Source organism: Pediculus humanus, genomic scaffold (genome assembly GCF_000006295.1).
Source record: "Pediculus humanus corporis 1103172107540 genomic scaffold, whole genome shotgun sequence".
NCBI classification, from domain to species: domain Eukaryota; kingdom Metazoa; phylum Arthropoda; class Insecta; order Psocodea; family Pediculidae; genus Pediculus; species Pediculus humanus.
In genome coordinates, this window is record NW_002987155.1 from 472,417 (window position 1) to 491,597 (window position 19,181).

Below are 19,181 nucleotides of genomic sequence, written 5' to 3' on the forward strand. Positions count from 1 at the left end.
TGCCTTTCTAATTTGTCACTATTATCGCGAAATATCGTGACCAATGATAAAATGGCGTCTCTGATATCTTCGTGCCTTTAAAAAGTAATCAATTTAAAAACGATAACAACCGAAATAAATAAATCCATAAAAAAACGAAAAAAAAAACCAAACTCGTAATATTACTCACGAAACTGCAGGTGCCGCTCGAACGGTTTTTTCATCAAACATCGTTATTGCCAACATCAAAAAAATAAAATTTATATAAAAATTCATTTTTCAAAATTTTTATTTACAAAATGGCGCGCCAAAAATTTATCGTTTTCCCTCGTTTTTCTGTCTGAAATCAAAATAATCATGATGATGAGTGATGATGACGATAATTTACCGTCTGAGAACGTCAAGTACTGTTAATTATTATTATTATTAATAATATTAAATAACAAAGTAAGAGTTAATAACAAATCTTGGTCGACTGTAGTACTCAAGAAGTCAAGGTCGTGAATTATGCTTCGATACTGGCCACTCCGAAGATGTTAGTCACCGGAGCCCAGTTCGGAAAAATCGTTTTTATCGAAAAAGACGGACTCAAATATTAATAATAATGTAGTAATAATAATAATAAGTGGCACACCGAAATCGATAATAGTCATAAGAATCGGGTAGAAACCTCGGATAAATACTTAAAAAACTCCGACAAGTAGCCTTGTCGTGTTTAATGGTGGATAATAATAATAATAATAATGATACATGATTCGTTATCGATTTATTAATTGTTAATAATAATTAATTAAGAATAAATTTTTCTTTTGAGAGAGAGAGAGAGAGAGAGAAAATGTTCAAATTATTTAAAAAAGAAGAAAATTAATCCCCCGTTTATAATAATAATAATTCATATATATATATATTTTACAAATGGATTAAAATTTTTTTTTTTTTTTATAAAAAAAAGGGGGGAAATAAAAAAAAAAAATTTTTTTTTTTTGTAAACGCTTTGATATTATTTAACCGAAAACCGCCATATGTGTTTGATCAGTTCCCCCTCTTTTTAAAAACATTTTTTATATATAAGAGTTGTGAGATTTTTTTTTTTTTTGCCCTTTTTGTCTAGACTTAAATTTTTTCTTTTATTTTATAAATATTAAATAGCCTTAATGTTATTTATCAGAATTAAAGTTATGATTTACTTATATATAATTTTTTTAAAATATTAATTTCAAATTATTTATTATTAATAATAATGATATTAGTATAATGAAAAAAAAAATTACCGTGATTTAATTTTAATGAAATTTTACCGGAAAAAAAAAAGAAACGATGTTTTATTTTATTGATAGATCGACGGAAAATAATAAAAACTTTCGATATGCACTTATTTTAATTTAAAGTTAAAATAAAATCAAAAAAAAAAAAAAAAACTCTTAGTAGTTAACACATCGAATGAAACTTTTCTAATTGATTATACTGTTCGTGTAACAAAATTACCTCTCGCAGCCAAAAAGTAAGTCATAGAGTAAGAAAATCAGCTTCCGAAAAAATGTTAGCGCCTCAGTAATTTCTCCCCTGTGACGTAATAAAAAAAACTCAAACGATTATGCTATACCGCTCAGTACTACAAAATCGTTATTTTTTTATAAATTTGTGTATGATTAAATATATTAGTTATGAGTGCTGGTAGTAAATCTTCTGGGGTAATTTATTAATTTTTTAATAATAAAAATAAATTTTAGTTTTATCTTAATAATAATTATTATTATTCCGAGTTCGAAGTTTAATTTTAACCCGGTTTGGTTAGAAATAACAATTCGTGTAAAATTTCAATTAAAAAAATTAAATAAATGTTTTACGGTTTATTTAATAATTTAATAAGAAAAGTTATCAATTTCTAAATAAATGCATTTCGTTGTTAGTTCAATTGCAATAATTCTTAATGCAGAATAATATCTTTCATTATTAATTTAATTTAATTTATAGTAGAGGTAAGCCATTATAAATTTTCTTATTTTTTATTATTATTATTATAGCAGGGGGGTCAAGGAGATCAAAAGGAAAAAAAAAGAAAAGAAAGTATATTGGATTTATCAAAATATTTAGAAAAGAGTATAAGAGTTAAATTTGCTGGAGGTAGAGAAGCTGCTGGAATTTTAAAAGGATTTGATCCTCTTTTAAATTTGGTATTAGACAATACGACTGAATTTTTAAGAGATCCAGATGATTCGTACAAATTAACAGTAGACACGAGAATGTTAGGTTTAGTCGTGTGCAGAGGTACATCGGTTGTGCTAATATGTCCCACAGATGGAATGGAAAGCATATCAAATCCATTTGTTCAACAAGAAGAATAATAATTTTGTTGAAATGTGTATTGAAAGTACAATTATTGACTTGTAACATAAAAAAAAAAAAAAATTTTCTACAGTTTTTAATAACCTGTACACCATGTGTTAGAATAATTTAGTATTATAATTATGTGATAATGTACATTTAATAGTAATTTCTCAGTTTTTCTCTCCTCGTAATAATAATAATAATTTTGTACTGTTTTTTGCCCCTTTTTTTTTTTAAAGTTGTAAAGAAATAAAATAAAATAAAAAAATTTTTACGATTCTTTGGCTTTTGTGATGTGTATTAATGCAATAATCAAAAAAAATTTTTATTAAAGAAATAGACTAGAAAGTTTAGTTTACTAATATTTAAATGTAAGTCGCCATTTTGTTTAAAATTATCGATTTAATCAATTAAATAATTTCGTAAAAAAAAAAAAAATTTTAGTTAACATCAGTCTTGTCCGAATTCATTTCTAATCCATGGATACTGTTGTGGACATTCTGCACAAGTGTACAAAAATCTTTCCCCATGTAATATTTTGCTGTAGAGTTTACACGTATTTGGTAGTGCACAAGCTATTTCATGAGGTTCAAACTATTTAAAAATAACAATTTTCCTAATTACTCACTTCATACATTTATTTATTAATAAAAATAATTTGAACTTACCTTTTTTTGACAAGTCCAAGGTTGGAATTCATTTAATTTATTCGTCGGTGTAGGATTTTGAATCCATTGTATCGCTTGCCAATTGGTAACAAACCAAACGTCATTCTTGTACGAAACATCATCTAAAAATTTCTGAAAAAAAAAAACAAAAAAAAAAAATTGTTTGAATACAATTTAACAAATTAAAAATTTATTATTGACAAAAAAAAAATATAAATTACCTTGAACGCTTCCATGTAGTCAGGTCTCTTAAACCATGAACTGTGAAAAAAAAGACCGAGAGGTGCTCTGTTTGTTGTGTAATGTCTTTGTAAATTACGATGAAGAGTATTGTAAACTTCATCGCCTGACATATTCGCTGGACAGTTATTGATCATTGTACAGGTATATCCTCCTGCACTGAACTGATTTAAAACAATTTCCCAAATACCTGGATATGATCTTGTAGGACAATTTTGATCGGGTTGACATTTATGAGGCATTTTATAATCTAATGTGTACGGCCATAAAGGTGGATTGGAAAATGGTGCCACGATTGAAGAATCATATAAAAAACCAAATTCTTTCATCATTAAAAATTGTTTATTCCATCCGACTTTTAAAAATGGTACTCTTATTCCTGAAACGAAAAAGAAAAAAAGATTTTGTTTTAAATATGAAAAATTTATAGGTAAAAACAAGTTTGTTTTTTTAACGATAAAAACCTACCTCGTAATTCATCCAATCGTACGAAAGCAAATTTGTTAATTATATTCGCTTGTCCCACCATTTCGTCAAACCAATCTTCGATTGTAGCATTTCTGCTCCACCATTCTTCTGGTCCCCTATGACTGAAAACATAATTATATTAACAAAAGAAATTGTTTTAAAATATTCATCCTTGATGATTTTTATAGTTTTTTTGCTTACGTTACAGAATGAACAGCAATTTCGTGTCCATTGTTCCACATTTTTTGAGTTTGTTGATAATTATTAAATTGATGTGAAACATAAAAAGTTCCTTTAATTGGACAACCATTTGGATTTTTTCTTTCAGGAGTAAATATGTGTTCCATGTAAAGATTCCAATTTTCAACATTTATGGCATCGTCAAATGTAAGTAATATCATTTGTGGAATTTCGTTAATTTGTAAATGTCCAGGTGGAAGGGTACCATTTTTCGAACAGAAACATTTAGGAAGTTTACATTTTTTCGGATCGCAAGGTAGTGCACCGTGAGGATCGTAATTAAGATCTATTACGAAAAAAATTTTGAGAAAGTTTCATTAGTAATCCTTTTGAATAAAATAACAATAATAATAAATAACTTGAAATTTAAAAATTTCATATAAGGGCTTTTATTATGAGAGAAAGCAAATTACCATCGAAAATGGAAAGTCAGAAAAATATTTTTTAATTATTATTATTATTATTATTTTGGTTGTAAAGACAACAAATTTAGTTTGCTCGAAGCAGGTTATTATTTGAAAATGAATTTTGTAATTAAACCTTACCACACCATCCTTCGTCTGATTCATCCGGGCAATCAACACTTCCATCGCAAAAAAATTCGCTGACTAAACAAGTTCCATCAGCGCAACCTAATTCGTTATCTTTTAAACAACCGGCGCCATTTAAAAGTGGTTTTGGCGCTTTCCATTCTGCGAACACGTCACAATTATCAACGTTTCCTTTGAAATCACAAATTTGGCGCTTAACGTCAAAAAGCAATCCGAAAGAACATTTGAATTCGAATACTTCTCCATCTGAAAAATTTTTTAACGGTGTACGTGTGCATTTAAAATGTGACAAAAATTAGTATCTTTTTATTATAATTATTAAATTTACCTAAACAAAGATAATATTTAGCACATTCGTTTGCCAACCAAACTTTAGCTCGTGATTGTTTTGGATTTCTATAAAACCTTCCATTTTCTATACAAGGTACAGTGGTTTTTATATCGCGGCCTATAAAATAATTTAAAAATCAACGTAAACGATTAATAAATAAGTGTATATATATAAAATCGAAACGAAACAAAACATTAACGTGTAAACGGTAGATTTTTATTATAGTAATTTCATATATATATATAACAAAGTGTATTAAAAAAATCTCACTCACTCACCAGAAGTTAATTGAGCGAAAGTGAATAGAAATAATAACCGTAAGTACAACCTACTCTTAAACACCTCCATAATACAACTGACTGACCAAATACTGGGATTAAAATGAATGATTTTTTTTTTTTAACAACTGACCTCCTTTATAACCATTTAAGGTTTTCTCCCCCTTAAAAAAGAGAAAGATTCATTCAAGAAAACATTAAAAAATGTTTTTTTACATTAAACATTGACAATATTAAAACGTTAATTGATAATATACATAAATATCCATATCAATCAATATAGAAAATCTATGAAAAACATTATTAGACAAAAAAAATATCAATAGAAAGTACAATTTGACATTTATTATTATTATTATTAATATCGAAACAAACAATAAAATTATATATATTTGTTGTCGTCTTCTTCTTCTTACATTCACATTTTTTTCGTTTAAATTTTTATTAATTCAAACATGAACAAAATTCATGAGAGAGAGAGAGAGAAATAAAAGTATTTATTACATAAAGTTTTTTATTACTTTTTTAAATTTAAATTAAAAAAATTACATAATATAATAATAATAATTAATACATCTTTTTTTTTCTCTCTCTACGATAATATATTTTTAAAATAATAATAACATTCGATAATTCATTATTGATTAAAAAAAAAAAAAAAAGGGGGGGGAAAGGGGAAATTAAATTAACTTAGTTAATTTAGTTTAAACTTATTTGATTAAAAAAAAAAAATTTATTAAAAATGATTATTAATTATTTTATTATATAATTTTTCATGAGTTTTTTTATGTGTAAAAAAATTAAACGATTGAGTGTAAATTTGTGATGTTTACATTTAATTAAACATTTTTTTATTTTTTAAATTTTTTCCTCGTACATAATTCATCATAATCATATTAAATTTATTAAATTTGTTTATAATAATAATAATAATAATTAAACAAATGTGTTTTTTATGTAAACATAGAAGAACTCATGAAAAATTTATGGGATTTAATTTTTTTACATCTTATTACAGTTAACCGATTAAAATTTTTATTTATTTATTTAAACTTTAAAAAATTTATTATTATTTTAATTAACAAATAAATAAATACAAAAATAATAATTGAAAAATCTTATGTGTTTTACGATTAAAAAAAAAAAATAATAATAATTTTTTTTTTAAAAATAAGTTTTCAAAAATAATTTATTTTAATTGTGCAATTCTAATGTTTGTACTTTGTTAATAATGACGTCACGATTTCATTCATTAATTGTACAAACGGGTGATTTTATAGTGTCGTGAAAGTGATTTTGTGATGTGTAAAAACAACAACAACAACAACAACAAATAATAATAATAATACGGGAATGAACAAACGAAACAAAAAAAACTATTTTTATATACGTGCGGATTACATTTTACTAATTTACGTGGGGGAAAAATAGCAGTAATAATAATAATAATAATAATAAAATAAAATCTTACTTAATACAAATATCACAGTCTTGAGCTTGTACAATTTTCGTAAAAAAAAAAAAAAAAAAAAAAAAAAATTTTATATAGACGCATATGACAACTATTCGACTATGTTTATCTCTATTGGTGGAATGTATTTCCAAGAATGACTCGTGTTGGCTCTATCCGATTTTGAGGTAGATGAAGAATTCTCTTGGGATACGCATTGCATTCCTATTTTGAATTGACCGCAGTTGAAAAAAATCAAATTGTATTCGTGATAAACGCTGTTACGTTGTTCGATCTGAACATGAGAGAGAAAAAGAAAATCAAAGGATAATGATAATCCTTTCTTTGTTAAAACGCTTTGGCTTTGGGATTAGCTTTTGGTATTAAACTCACCATCGGTATGAGAACTTTATCGGCACCGGAATAAGCTAATCTCGTTTCTAATCTGTGATTGCTGTTACCATTTTTGTAATCTTGATAACATTGCAAAACGAGGGTGACTTTTTTCAACGGTTTTTCCAAGAAGTTATGAATCGTGACTCCCAACTGCACGCATTCACCGACCTGATAACTCAAATCTTCCTGCGGTTTAATTTGTTGCGAATTTAATGTCACGTCTATAAAAAATAACAAATTTTGTTCAATGCGGCCATGTTTTTCGCATTCGAACGGGAATATTTTTTTTATAATGGTTATATCATTACCCCATTGCAATGGAGACATTCTAACTATATCTAACATATCAGTGGTGAGAGAAATGCCTTTGAGGGAAGCTTTTCCGGTCGTTCCGGATGCGGGCAACCTCCACGTAATGTCCGCCAAAGAAGCAATGTGCTCGCTACATATTTTCGCCAATTCTAAACGATCTTGAAACGAAATCGTGCCTTCTTTGTACAATTTGGAAATTTTCGACAGCGGACATCTTTCTATCGGAACCGGAATCCGACACGACTCGTTCCCTTCCATGAGCATACACTTTGTCGGAGCGTAATGAAGTTCAAGCTCGTGATTCGTCATGTTGGCAATGTCCAAAACTAAATAAAACTGCGTACTCCTGTAAATATGTGTTGATATTTTAACAAAAGAAGGCATTGATGATAGTACGATACTTGGCAAAATCACTCACGTTTCCGCTGGTATGACATCCCAACCGGTAATATGCACTGATGGCAATACTTCTAAATTGATAGAAACGACGCTCATTCTACAATATCCGGCTTCGAGACCGGGTCCACCGGAGTAACGAATTTTCAATTGTCCTTCGGTGTACTTGAAGAAAGAAATTTAAAAAAAATTAATTCCGGTTAAAAACTTCTGGAATTTCTGGAACATCATCAAAAAGAAAATAATTCTACCTTGTTAGAATAGGGTAACACGACTTTTGATATCGGAGACGGGGGTAATCTCATACTACTCCCAGATCGACTGCTACTACTTCCCGTCGAACGAAACGACGAAGAATGATCCGTTCTCCGAGAGGATGGTTGCTTTCGACTCATCGAAGGAGAACTTAAATGAGACGGTAGGGAAAAGGGTCCGGAACCTAATAGACTGTTTGGTTGGCTTCCACTTTCTCCAGCACCTCCGTACAGCACGCAAGTATCTACCCCCCCACCCCACATAAATTGATAACGTTTAACCGTTAAAAATAAAACGGAATATAAAATATATATGTACTTACCGTCCATCGGCGGTGACAGGAAATCGGCCGTCGCATGAATATTTACGGCGAATGAACACACGCTTCCAGGCTGTAGCGGAAGTTCCGACATGAGACTTTCTTTATTCCATTGAAACGTTTGTGCTTGGACTTCTAAATCTAATATGGACTGCATTGTTATTTCTAACAATTCGACCGGATACTGACTATTATTCGTTATGGTGATGGTGCACTCGGACCTGAAATAAAAATTACAAGAAAAAATAAATTAAAAATGAACATTTTAAAATTTGATGTTTAAAAAGAAAATTTACTTACGTTTCTCCGGCGTAGAGAGTAAGACTTCCGTTTGCGACAATATGGGACGAATTTCCCAGGGGTGTGCAAGTAAGACTCTTGGGTAATGATGTACCTACTGTTATCTGTGGCAATGCAGGTATGACTTCAACCGTGAATTTACTGCACTGAAAGCTTTGTATGTGCTTCAATTGGCAATTGGATTTCACTCCCAACGTATGCGTCGAATAACCTGATGAGTTTAATAATAATAATAATATATTATTACGGATGTAATGTTTCCGTTGATGTCATTGAAGTCATTTTGAAGATTACCTAAAATTTCTAAATCTCCCACTTCTTTCGGAATCCCTGACAAAATACATTGCTGCAATCCCGATTCCGGGAGTATGGAAATCGAAGTAGGAATACTTTCGAAAACGATGCCGCTCGTTAGAAGCCTCTGGAAAAAAGAAAAAAGAAAAGTTTACGGTTAAAAAATGTCTACCACAACTGAAAATAATAATAATAATAATTTTTTCCTTCTTAATAATGACGTACCACATCCGAAACTTTTAATTCGAACGGGAGAGGATTTTGAAATTTAACCACGACTTCACAAACGTCACCCTCGACCCAAACGTACTCAATTTTCCCGCCGCTTTTATTACTTCTTCTGTCGAGGGATCCGAAATTAATTGGAGTGAAAAGAAAAGGTCCGGAATCCTCTTTCAACTTTTCTATTTTTTGAGGTCTCAAATGTGGTAATAAATTCTCTAATTGAAACGACTTAGCCTCGGGTATGTTCATCAAGTTGGCTGGAGGTATCACCACTCCAGAATCCAAAACTAAAGGAACGGGAGAGCCTTCGCACTGTGATGCAAATTGCTGTAATTGTAAAGCGAAATCCCTTTGATCGGCCGGAGATAATTGATTCCAAAGAGTTTGGAGAAGAAACGTCATGTGCCTTGTTGCTAATGCTGGATGGTCCATTCTTCGAGCTGCTACAACCAATTCTCTCAATAATTGTATTTGTAAAGATGACCAACCTTGGAGACCGTCTGAAATAAATGAATTACACATGAATTTTATGGAGAGGAAGAAAAAAAGGAAAAAAAAAAAGAAAAACATTTTTATATTTACCTTTGGGAAATTCATTGGGATCAAGTGTCATTTTATGACCTGATAAAGCTTGAAGAATAAAATTGTAACACTGAGTCCAATCTGGAGTTGGATTTTGAGCCGATACAAATCTTGTCGCAGCCAATCGACTGCAAAACGATGCTTTTCTCAAAAATCCAATTTGCTTGTACAAATCTGCCAACATTGTGAACCTGAGAATTTTTTCATGTTCGCTCAATTGAAGATTTATAAAAACTACATTTTGCAATACTGTTGCTGCTAGTAAAATCATGCCTTGCTCTATGGAAATTCTAGCAGCTTTAAAACAAGATTCTGTTTCTATGATTCCGGCATTTTGATACTGAAATGAAAAGAGAAAATTAATTCGATTGTTGAGAAAATTGTGTAAGTAACTCTTAATTTGGTATTCATGAAATACAAACTTTACTATAATGTAATATGGCTTCTCTGTAATATTTTGGAATATCAGAGGCTGGAAGGTTGTTTGTTACAGTGTTGACAATGTCAGTCGAATTAGGAACGATTCCATTAATCGTAGAATTGTCTTCTACATCATTGGACTTTGATTTATTGGATTGATCATCTTGGGATGATGAATTTTTATTAAGGGAATATGTTCTGTGCAGATGAGGATACAGTACCAAAGCTGATGCAGCACACAATCCTTCTAAAGCACCACCTAACCATAGCCAATCATTTACAGCTCTCAAAATATCGACAGCAGAATGATAAAACCCGAGTGCTTCAGGTAAAAGACCAACTTGTAGAGACAAATCTCCTAAATGTTTTGTCATTCGTCCGACACATCTTTTCTTGTTTGTTTTCGATTCCAAATCTAATCCGACAAAGTCTTTTTTTTCAAATGGTGCCAAGAGTAATGAAACTTTATCAATTTTTTCCCTGGATCTTTCTTGACGTTTTGATTCCAAAACCCAAAATAACGATGACAAAAAGTCGTGCATATCTGAATCGATGTTTACAAAACTTTCTATGTCAGGATAAAAAAGACCTCTTGTTTTAAAGTTGGATGGTGTTGTAAATGGTGTGGGATCAGGCACATCACTATTCACTGGACATTTGTTTTCTGTCAAACCAAATATAATACATTGGGAATCGAATAATGTTGACACATACTTTACTTTCAATGATTCATGGATTCTGCATAATTCGTTAAGTTCAACTTGAGTATTGCATTTTCCTACTGTAATTAAACCTAAAAGTCGTCTATGAGTTTGAAAATCTCCCCAATCATTATTTTCAACGGGGTAATCTTTAATATAACGGGCCCAAATGTATCTTGAAAGACCAGCTGAATCAATTATTTTTATTCTATTTATTTGACTTATCTTATCAAAAACTTTGTCAAACGATTTTACTTTTAATTCTTCTCCTGAAAATTAAAAGATTATTGTGATTAACTTTATGGCAATGAGTTCTTTTTGAATTGTAGTACGGTGCACAAACTTACCTATGTGTTTAATTAAAACTAAAATCGAACAATGATCGTGAGAAGTTTGTTCGTAATCCGGATGCGACATATTAGTGTCTGGCGCGGGAGCAGAAAGAATTACACTCACAGAAGATCGCATTTGGTTATCATAACAATCAGAAAGGAAAAATTATAGATATTTTTGTTAGCAATTTATCAGGCTACTTGTTAATATCATGTTTTGATTTTAACCAGATGACAAAAAGCAGTAGATGTTAAAGGAAATCGGTTAAGAACTGTTTTTATTATGTTCTTCTGACACGTAGTGAAATTTCTTCCTACCAACATAAGCTACAAAAAAAAAATTTATCAAGTTTTTTTTGTAGTTAAAGCTAAATGTAGAAAAAAAAAAAAAATTTGTTTGTCAGAAACAAAACTTTGAAAAAAAAAAAAAAAATTTATATGTTTCTCCGAATATTTATTTCAAATTGTTGCACATTTAATTATAAATTATTTTCCGAATGTAAAAGTGTGTGACAATATTTCAAATTGTTTGATTTTAAATTTAATTCTTTTTTTTTTATGCATTAAATCCGCGTCACATATAGACATGCGCAGAAATTACATTTACATGGTGCCAACCCTGTCTTGAACCTGTAGTTTAAAATTAAAATAGGCCACCGCCATTTGTGTCAATCCAGGAAGTAATTTTTTGAGCATATCATTTTTAAAATGGTGGTCCTTAATTTGTGTGCTCAAAAAAAAAAATTTATTTGGTAAATCCTACGCGTAATTAAATTATGTTTAATAAGTCTTTTAATACGACATTCGTGTGAAAATTCGTAGGAAGTAATGTACATTGTTGTTACTGATAATGACAAAATATCTTTCCAGTTGATTACAATGGAACAAATAGCTAAAATGAAGAGCAGCTGACGCATTATTATTTTTGCTTTAAAAAAAAAAAAATTTATATATATATAGATATATATATATATTTGAATAATGGCTTCGGGAGCATCTTCTTTGGAAAGTGCTGGCAGCGGTCCATCTTCTCTTAATTACACCAACAGTGAAAGAAGTTTGAATTCTAGTAGTCGTGATCACGACAGCTTAAAACAACAATATGAAAAAGCATTGTTAGAGGTTCAATTATTGCGACGTCAAAATAGTGATATGTCTCGTCAATGTGATCATACATCCAAAGAATTAGACTATTATAGAAATCAGCACAGGGCAGCAATGAATCAACTTGAAGCATCAGCTCAAGAGTCTTCCACTTTGAGAGTTAAATATAGTGAATTAGCAGCAGAAAAGCAAAGATTAGAAAGAGAAATTCAAAATCTTCAACAAGATGTTTCAGTTTTACAATCTCAAGATCAACAGGAAATAATTGCCAATGACTCCAGTAATCCGGATTCAGTTAATCAACATTATGTTTCGCTATCGAGAAAATTTGAATCATTGAAAGATGATTATGATTCTTTAAGAAAGAGACATGATGATGTATTAGCTTCTCATACAGCAGCTGTAAATAAACTAGAACTTGCTCAAGAAGAGTTGGGAAGAAGCAAAAGTCAATATGAAGAAGTCGTTCAAGAAAGAAATGATGCTATAAGAGAAAGGAACGGTTTGAAACAGCAGTGTACTGCTGTTATCATGCAGTGGGACATTGCTCTTAGGGAAAGAAATGAATATAGAGATGCTTTGTCTAAAGTTCAACAACAGCACGATGAGGCGGTCAAGGAAATAAATCAGGCTATGATTTTCAAAATGAAAACCAACAAAGATATAAAAAGGCTCACGGAAGAAAGAAATGCTGCCATGCATGAATATTCATTGATTATGAGCGAAAGAGATTCTGTACATAAAGAAATGGAGAAATTGACTGATGATTTATCACAAGAAATAAAAAAAAATAAAACTCTACAAGCGCAAAATAAAGATTTTGCAGAGGAAAAAAAAGTTTTATCCTACCAAATGGAAACTCTCAAAAGGGAAATTCAGTCGGCACTTCACGATAGAGATAAAGCATTAAAAGAATGTAACGATCTTAGAGAAAAATTTGGGGAATATACAGCCAAAGAGGATTCGAATACTGGTTTTAAATCTAGAATAGAATTTAATGCTTATAATAGAGAAAGAGATAATTCGAGAAAAGATCAAACGGAAGTTTCTTCAAGTACAAGAGATTTATATGGTATTTCTCAAAAGGAAAGAATGGATAATTTAGATCAAGCCAATCAGGAATTAGATGTTTTAAGAAAACAATTGGATAAATTGCAAGCTGAACTTCAAGAAGCCACGCAGGAAGCAGAAGTTTCAAAGAGGAGAAGAGACTGGGCATTTAATGAGAGAGATAAAATCGTGCTGGAGAGAGAAAGCATAAGAACTTTATGTGACCGTTTGAGAAAAGAAAGAGACAGGGCTGTATCAGATTTGGCTGAAGCTTTAAGAGATTCTGATGATATAAAAAAACAAAGAAATGAAGCATCGAAAGAATTGAAAGAATTAAAAGAAAAAATTGAAGCCCAGATAGAGAAAGAGAGTAGAGTGCAGCAATTTCATGCTGTGGGACATAATCACAGCCATGATTCTGCCATTGATACAGACTTGCAAGAATGGGAAACTGAAATATTAGAGATTGATCTTACCGGTTTGGCTTCGGATGGTGACTTGGGATTTGATTTAGTCGGAGGAAGGGATGACCCTCAGTTTCCAAATGATAGTGCAATTTATGTTTCTTCAGTTACCAAAGGTAGTGTTATTGATGGAAAACTTAAAGTTAATGATTGCATTAGTAGGGTTAATAACTTAGATTGCACAAATGTAAGTAAGAGAATGGTTATGGAAACTATAAGATCAAATGGTAATACTGCGAGCATGGTGGTAAGAAGGCGTAGAAGAGTGGGAGCCAGATGCCTTCAGACGACACAACTTCAAACTCATTTAAATTATGAACATGGGTTATCTTTGGGAACAGGAATTTATATATCGAAAATAAGTTCGGGATCTTTAGCTGCCAAAGAGGGAAACTTAGCAGTAGGAGATAGAATATTAAGTATAAATAATAAAACCATGGACGGAATGAAAAGCGCGAGAGAAGCCATGTCAATTTTAGACGAGGCTAGAGATATGATCACCATAACAACTCTAAAAAACGGAAGTGGAGGTCAACACGGAAGCACAGAAGATGACAGGGGTTTGGGTAACTCAAGGAATTCCAACAGTCCTTCTAAGGATCATTCAAACAATCATTTTAAAAAAGTGGTCGATAACGCTTCCCAAACGGAAAATTTGAGCTTTGAATCATCTTCGACCGATGAATTTCTTCCTAATCGTCTGTACATTAATTCTTCTAACCAAGGAACAAAATCAAAATCCAATGCCAGGTCAAAGGGCAATGTAAATTCAGTGACTTGGAATACAATAAGAGAAAAATTTCACAATGTAACAACTCCAAAAAATGTTAAGAGAGAAGAAAAAAAACACGCGAGAAACGTTTCCCCTGTGAGAGATGGTTTTGAAAGAGAGCAGGATGATGCAATAGCCGAATTAGATTCGGTTATAGATACTTATCACACGAAGCAAAGTAAAAGAAAGGAGAAAGTATTGGAGCACAATGGGGGAACGTGGCCCAAGGTCAGAGGTGGCCCAATTATTCAGCAGGGCACAGGAACAATCGTACACCCTCGAAAAACAAAAGTAAGATTACCACTCTCTGATATTTTATCCAACAACTCAGTCAACAAATATCAAACGAATCTTCCAAGGCGAGCAGGAACGCAAAGACCGGTTAGCGATTTTGTTGTACCATTCTCTAAATCTGGTCAATTAATGCATTCATTTCCTTCGTCACCTTTCAAAGAAGCGAGTATTGAATTTGAAAGAGATACGGACAGAGACAATCTAAGTGTGCAAGACCCATCGGACGGTAGTACAGATCTTTCCGTCAAGTCAGGAAATACCGGGAAAGATATAATAGATTATTATGCCTGCAGAAAAAGTAGATATGCAGTAAGTGACAGCGAGAGTAACGTCAGTCCAATCGAGACTTCTTTACCACCTCACGCACGTGGGCATTCTCAACTTTATCCATCGACCGGCCTTCGTTCTTTATCCCATTACCCATATCCTCATCATTTGCATTCGCACGCAACCCGGTACCAGAGTCCGACTCACGTGTCTTTCACTCACAGCGGAGATTCCATCGGTATTTTCAGCGGTTTCGATCCGCCCAGGACTCCACAGCAACCTTTTCACTCTCACTCTCCTTCCATAGATTACGCCAAATCTCTATCCTTACCACCCGGTCACACTCATCCTCCTTACAACAGGATAGATGAAATAAAATCTCCGGTTGTTTCTTCGTCGTTACTCGGACACGAAGTGGGAACGTTTCCCCGTAAAAAAGAAAATCCTCGAATTCGAATCCCCAGTAATCCTAGCGTAACGAACGCTGGAAAAATGTCAACCGGAAGCATAGAAAGAACTTCTGAAAGAGGTAGTCCTATGCCACCCTATTACACTTATGAAGTGTTGAGACCGGGAAGGGAAAACAAGAGGAATTCATTACCGGATTACTACTGTAATCATAACGAGTGAGTGCAATTAAATTAAATTAATTGGCGGTGGATTTTTTTTTAAAATTCGTAATTCTAATGAGTAAGGAATTTTGTATTTTTTTTTTTAGAGCTGCTCCTGGTGAAAAAAGGCGAGTTCAAATAGACAAATCGGTCGAACCTTTGGGTATTCAAATCGCATCTCCCAAGTGCGGTGGGATTTTCGTTTCTTCGGTGACGGAAAACAGTATTGCCAGTAAGGCTGGACTATTAATCGGTCATCAAATACTCGATGTCTGCGGGATTAATTTGAGGAAGGCAACGTTCAATTTGGCAGCAAGCGTACTTCAACAATGCGGGAATTCTATTACGATGCTAGTGGAATATAATCCCGATAGTGAGTAATAAATCTCATTCATTTAAAGTTGGCACAAATGATTGAGTTAAAAGTGATTTCATTTAACACGTCATGGGTATTTTCAGAATATCACGAGGCGGAAGCATCACCGAGTACCAGCGATGACGAAAGTCATTCAAAGTCGGATTCAACAACTCCTTGCAATTCGCCCAAAAGCAGTAGGAAATCGACGGGTGAACCCAGTAATGGTAATATGAGGGGAACGTTTGCTCAGTCCACTCTCACGAGGAATCAAATATCACCCGTTATTTCAACTCTTACTCGGCAAAACGCAGCCATCAGGTACTTTATATCAACTCCTTTCGTTGTTGTTTCGTACAAATGTCAAAGGAGGAGGAGGAGGAGGAGGGGGGGCGGGGGGGGATGGTGGAGAAAAGAAAATGTATATGTGAGTAATTTGATTTCAGGTGTTCGAACGACGGTACAAAGTCTTTACACGGTCCCAGATACGTTTGTATCGAAACTAAAAAATGTAGCAATCTTGGTATAAGTCTCGTCGGAGGTAACGCCGTCGGAATATTCGTTCATAGCGTTCTCGTAGACTCGAGTGCTTACAATGCCGGACTGAGAACCGGAGATCAAATATTGGAATGCAGGGGAACGGATTTGAGGCAGGCGACAGCCGAGGAAGCAGCTTACGAACTTGCAAAACCCGCTGATAAAGTTACTATTTTAGCACTTTTTAACATCGATCGTGAGTACGAAGAGCAAAACATTTTTTGCTATCGGAAAGAGATGCATACACACGTACTTATTCTTCTCGCGATGATTTAAGGTTACAACGAAATCAAAGACAAACCCGGGGATAGTTTTTACATCAAGGCTCTTTTCGATCGAACGGAAAATTGCAACGATTCGTTGCAGTTGAGGTTTCACAAGGATGATATTTTGTACGTCGACAACACCATGTTCGATCGTGTTCCCGGTCATTGGTCTGCCTGGCTCGTTGACGAATACGGTAGCAAAAAGCAACACGGTATAATTCCAAGTAAATACAAGTAAGTTTTCAAAAATCGAACCTTTGAATTTTGAATCCTTTTTCTTTTTATTTCTCATCAAAATTAATGTTAAACAAAAGGGTCGAAGAAGACATGTTGAGAAAAAGCATGGGAGATTTGGAATCGGATTCGAGACGTGGAACGACAACTGCCAGACGAAGTTTTTTCAGACGTAAAAAACATCAGAGAAGTTCGTCGAGAGATTCGAAAGAATTGGCAAGTTTTATTTCCACGATGAATTGGTACAGCGATTCTGGAACGCTGAACGAAGAAACTCCATTGTTTTCTTATCAAAGAGTCGAAAGACTTGATTGTGCGTTCGTTATTATTATTATTATTTTTAATTTGTCGTCTGCTATCCGAAACGGATTTGAATCGTTTAAATTTTTTTTTTTTTTTCGACTTCAGATCCCACTTATCGGCCCGTCATAATAGTCGGACCACTGTCCGATTGGGTGACGGAAAAACTCCTTCAGGATTTCCCGGATAAATTCGTTCGTCACGTTCCGCAAATAATGCAGTGTTCTCAAAGCACTATAGAGAAAGCCATGGCTGAAAAAATGTTCATCGATTATAGGAAAAAGGGAAATTATTACGAGTGCACAACGGTTGGCACTTTCAAAGACGTCTGTGATAAAGTGAGAATATGATTGAACCCGAAAAATACGAAGAGCAAAAAAGAGAATCCATCCATCATCATTATTATCATCATTGATTATTTTTTTTTGCAGAATAGCCATTGCATACTCGACGTGAATCTTCAATCCGTGGAACGTTTGCACAAGCATCAGATATACCCGATCGTACTCTTGATGAAATTTAAATCAACGAAACACATAAAAGAAGTTAAAGATGCTCGATACGCCACTGATAAGGTATCAACCAAGGCCGCTAAGGAAATGTACGAGCACGCGATCAAAGTCGAAGCGGAATGCAGGCATTATATATCGGGTAATGTTTTTTGTTGAGGAGGAGGAGGAGGAGGAAGAGTTTCCGGTCGCGATTTCAACCGTCACAAAAAAAAAAAAAAAATTTCTCACTTTTTTGGTTTCGTTTCAGTGGTCATACAAGTCACGGGAGTCAACATTGCGTACATGTGCACTCAAATCAAAAGCGCAGTCGATCACGAACAAAGCAAAACACTTTGGATGCCTTGCACAAATTTTTAATAATAAGAAATGAAGAAAAAAGATGGCGGAAGGATTGTTGAAGCATTACCAAAAAAAAAAAAAAAAATATTCAATGAGAAGGAACCAAAAAGGAAAAAGGAAAAAGGAAAAATTTACAATCAAACAATACTCTTTTCGTTCTCGGAGTTTGTTCAACTCGAATTATATAATAATCCGAGAAATATTGTGTCAAATCGGGTGAAAGTTGCAATAAGTTTACAAAAATTAGTTTTTTAAAAAAAGTTGTTGGAGAAAAGAGAGGGGGGAGGGGGGAGAGGGGGGGGGAAAGAAAAGGAAAATGTTAAAAGAAGGGGAAGAAGTTGTTAAAATGTTAAAAATTGTATTTAATGTTATTTTTTTTTTTTAAACAAGAGCTCTTGCTTGTTACAATTAAACAAACAAAAATGGCAGCAATGTAAAAATAATGATGATGATGATTACATTAAAAAAGAGAGAGAGAGAGAGAGAGAAAAATTATGTATAGGTAAAAGTATATATATATATATGTATGTAAACACATAAAAAAAAAAAAAAGAGGTTCAGTGCAATTGAAATTTTTTTCATAAAAATAATTTAAAAAAAAAAAAATATATAAAAAAAAATTTAAAAAAAAAAAATGTTTGTTTGTTTTCATATTAATAATAATAATAATAATAATAATAATATTACGAATAAGTAAAACGTGAAAAACATGAAAAACATGAAGAAAACATAATGAAAACGCGACACGAATGCCTTACAATAAAAAATTTTTTTGCCTTAAATAAATCAATAATAAATTTTTTTGATAAAAAAATATCGTTGTTGAAATTTATTATTATTATTATTATTATTACTATCATTATTATTACTATTATTATTATTATTATTATTAAAAATTTTTTATATCGATTTTAATAGGAAAAGAGAGAAAAGAGAAAAATTTGTTTGTTACCTTAAAACGTTTGAATTTTTTTTTTTATTAAAAATTTAAATAATAATAATGATAATGAT

General features: G+C 32.2%; 4 protein-coding genes across 4 annotated transcripts; 2 read left to right on the forward strand and 2 right to left on the reverse strand.

Annotated features, from left to right (window-relative positions):
* Positions 1 to 1,872: 1,872 nt before the first annotated feature.
* Phum_PHUM190040 (uncharacterized protein) lies at positions 1,873 to 2,324 on the forward strand (the record flags this gene model as incomplete). Its single annotated transcript, XM_002425247.1, has 2 exons — positions 1,873 to 1,884; positions 2,007 to 2,324. The coding sequence occupies 2 exons, from the start codon at positions 1,873 to 1,875 to the stop codon at positions 2,322 to 2,324; spliced, it is 330 nt and encodes a 109-aa protein (XP_002425292.1).
* Positions 2,325 to 2,757: 433 nt separating this feature from the next.
* Phum_PHUM190050 (uncharacterized protein) lies at positions 2,758 to 5,153 on the reverse strand (the record flags this gene model as incomplete). The annotated part of the gene is made up of 8 exons (XM_002425248.1): positions 2,758 to 2,901; positions 2,976 to 3,107; positions 3,197 to 3,594; positions 3,684 to 3,805; positions 3,885 to 4,209; positions 4,469 to 4,720; positions 4,803 to 4,922; positions 5,084 to 5,153. The coding sequence occupies 8 exons, from the start codon at positions 5,151 to 5,153 to the stop codon at positions 2,758 to 2,760; spliced, it is 1,563 nt and encodes a 520-aa protein (XP_002425293.1).
* A 1,492-nt stretch (positions 5,154 to 6,645) lies between these two features.
* Phum_PHUM190060 (uncharacterized protein) lies at positions 6,646 to 11,201 on the reverse strand (the record flags this gene model as incomplete). Its single annotated transcript, XM_002425249.1, has 12 exons — positions 6,646 to 6,828; positions 6,927 to 7,150; positions 7,238 to 7,587; positions 7,660 to 7,802; positions 7,889 to 8,136; positions 8,215 to 8,432; positions 8,512 to 8,722; positions 8,806 to 8,932; positions 9,031 to 9,530; positions 9,613 to 9,952; positions 10,035 to 11,002; positions 11,081 to 11,201. The coding sequence occupies 12 exons, from the start codon at positions 11,199 to 11,201 to the stop codon at positions 6,646 to 6,648; spliced, it is 3,633 nt and encodes a 1,210-aa protein (XP_002425294.1).
* Positions 11,202 to 12,046: 845 nt separating this feature from the next.
* Positions 12,047 to 18,188, forward strand: Phum_PHUM190070 (discs large protein, putative; the record flags this gene model as incomplete). The annotated part of the gene is made up of 9 exons (XM_002425250.1): positions 12,047 to 15,642; positions 15,735 to 16,000; positions 16,087 to 16,303; positions 16,429 to 16,715; positions 16,797 to 17,019; positions 17,100 to 17,332; positions 17,428 to 17,657; positions 17,751 to 17,970; positions 18,079 to 18,188. The coding sequence occupies 9 exons, from the start codon at positions 12,047 to 12,049 to the stop codon at positions 18,186 to 18,188; spliced, it is 5,382 nt and encodes a 1,793-aa protein (XP_002425295.1).
* Positions 18,189 to 19,181: the final 993 nt, after the last annotated feature.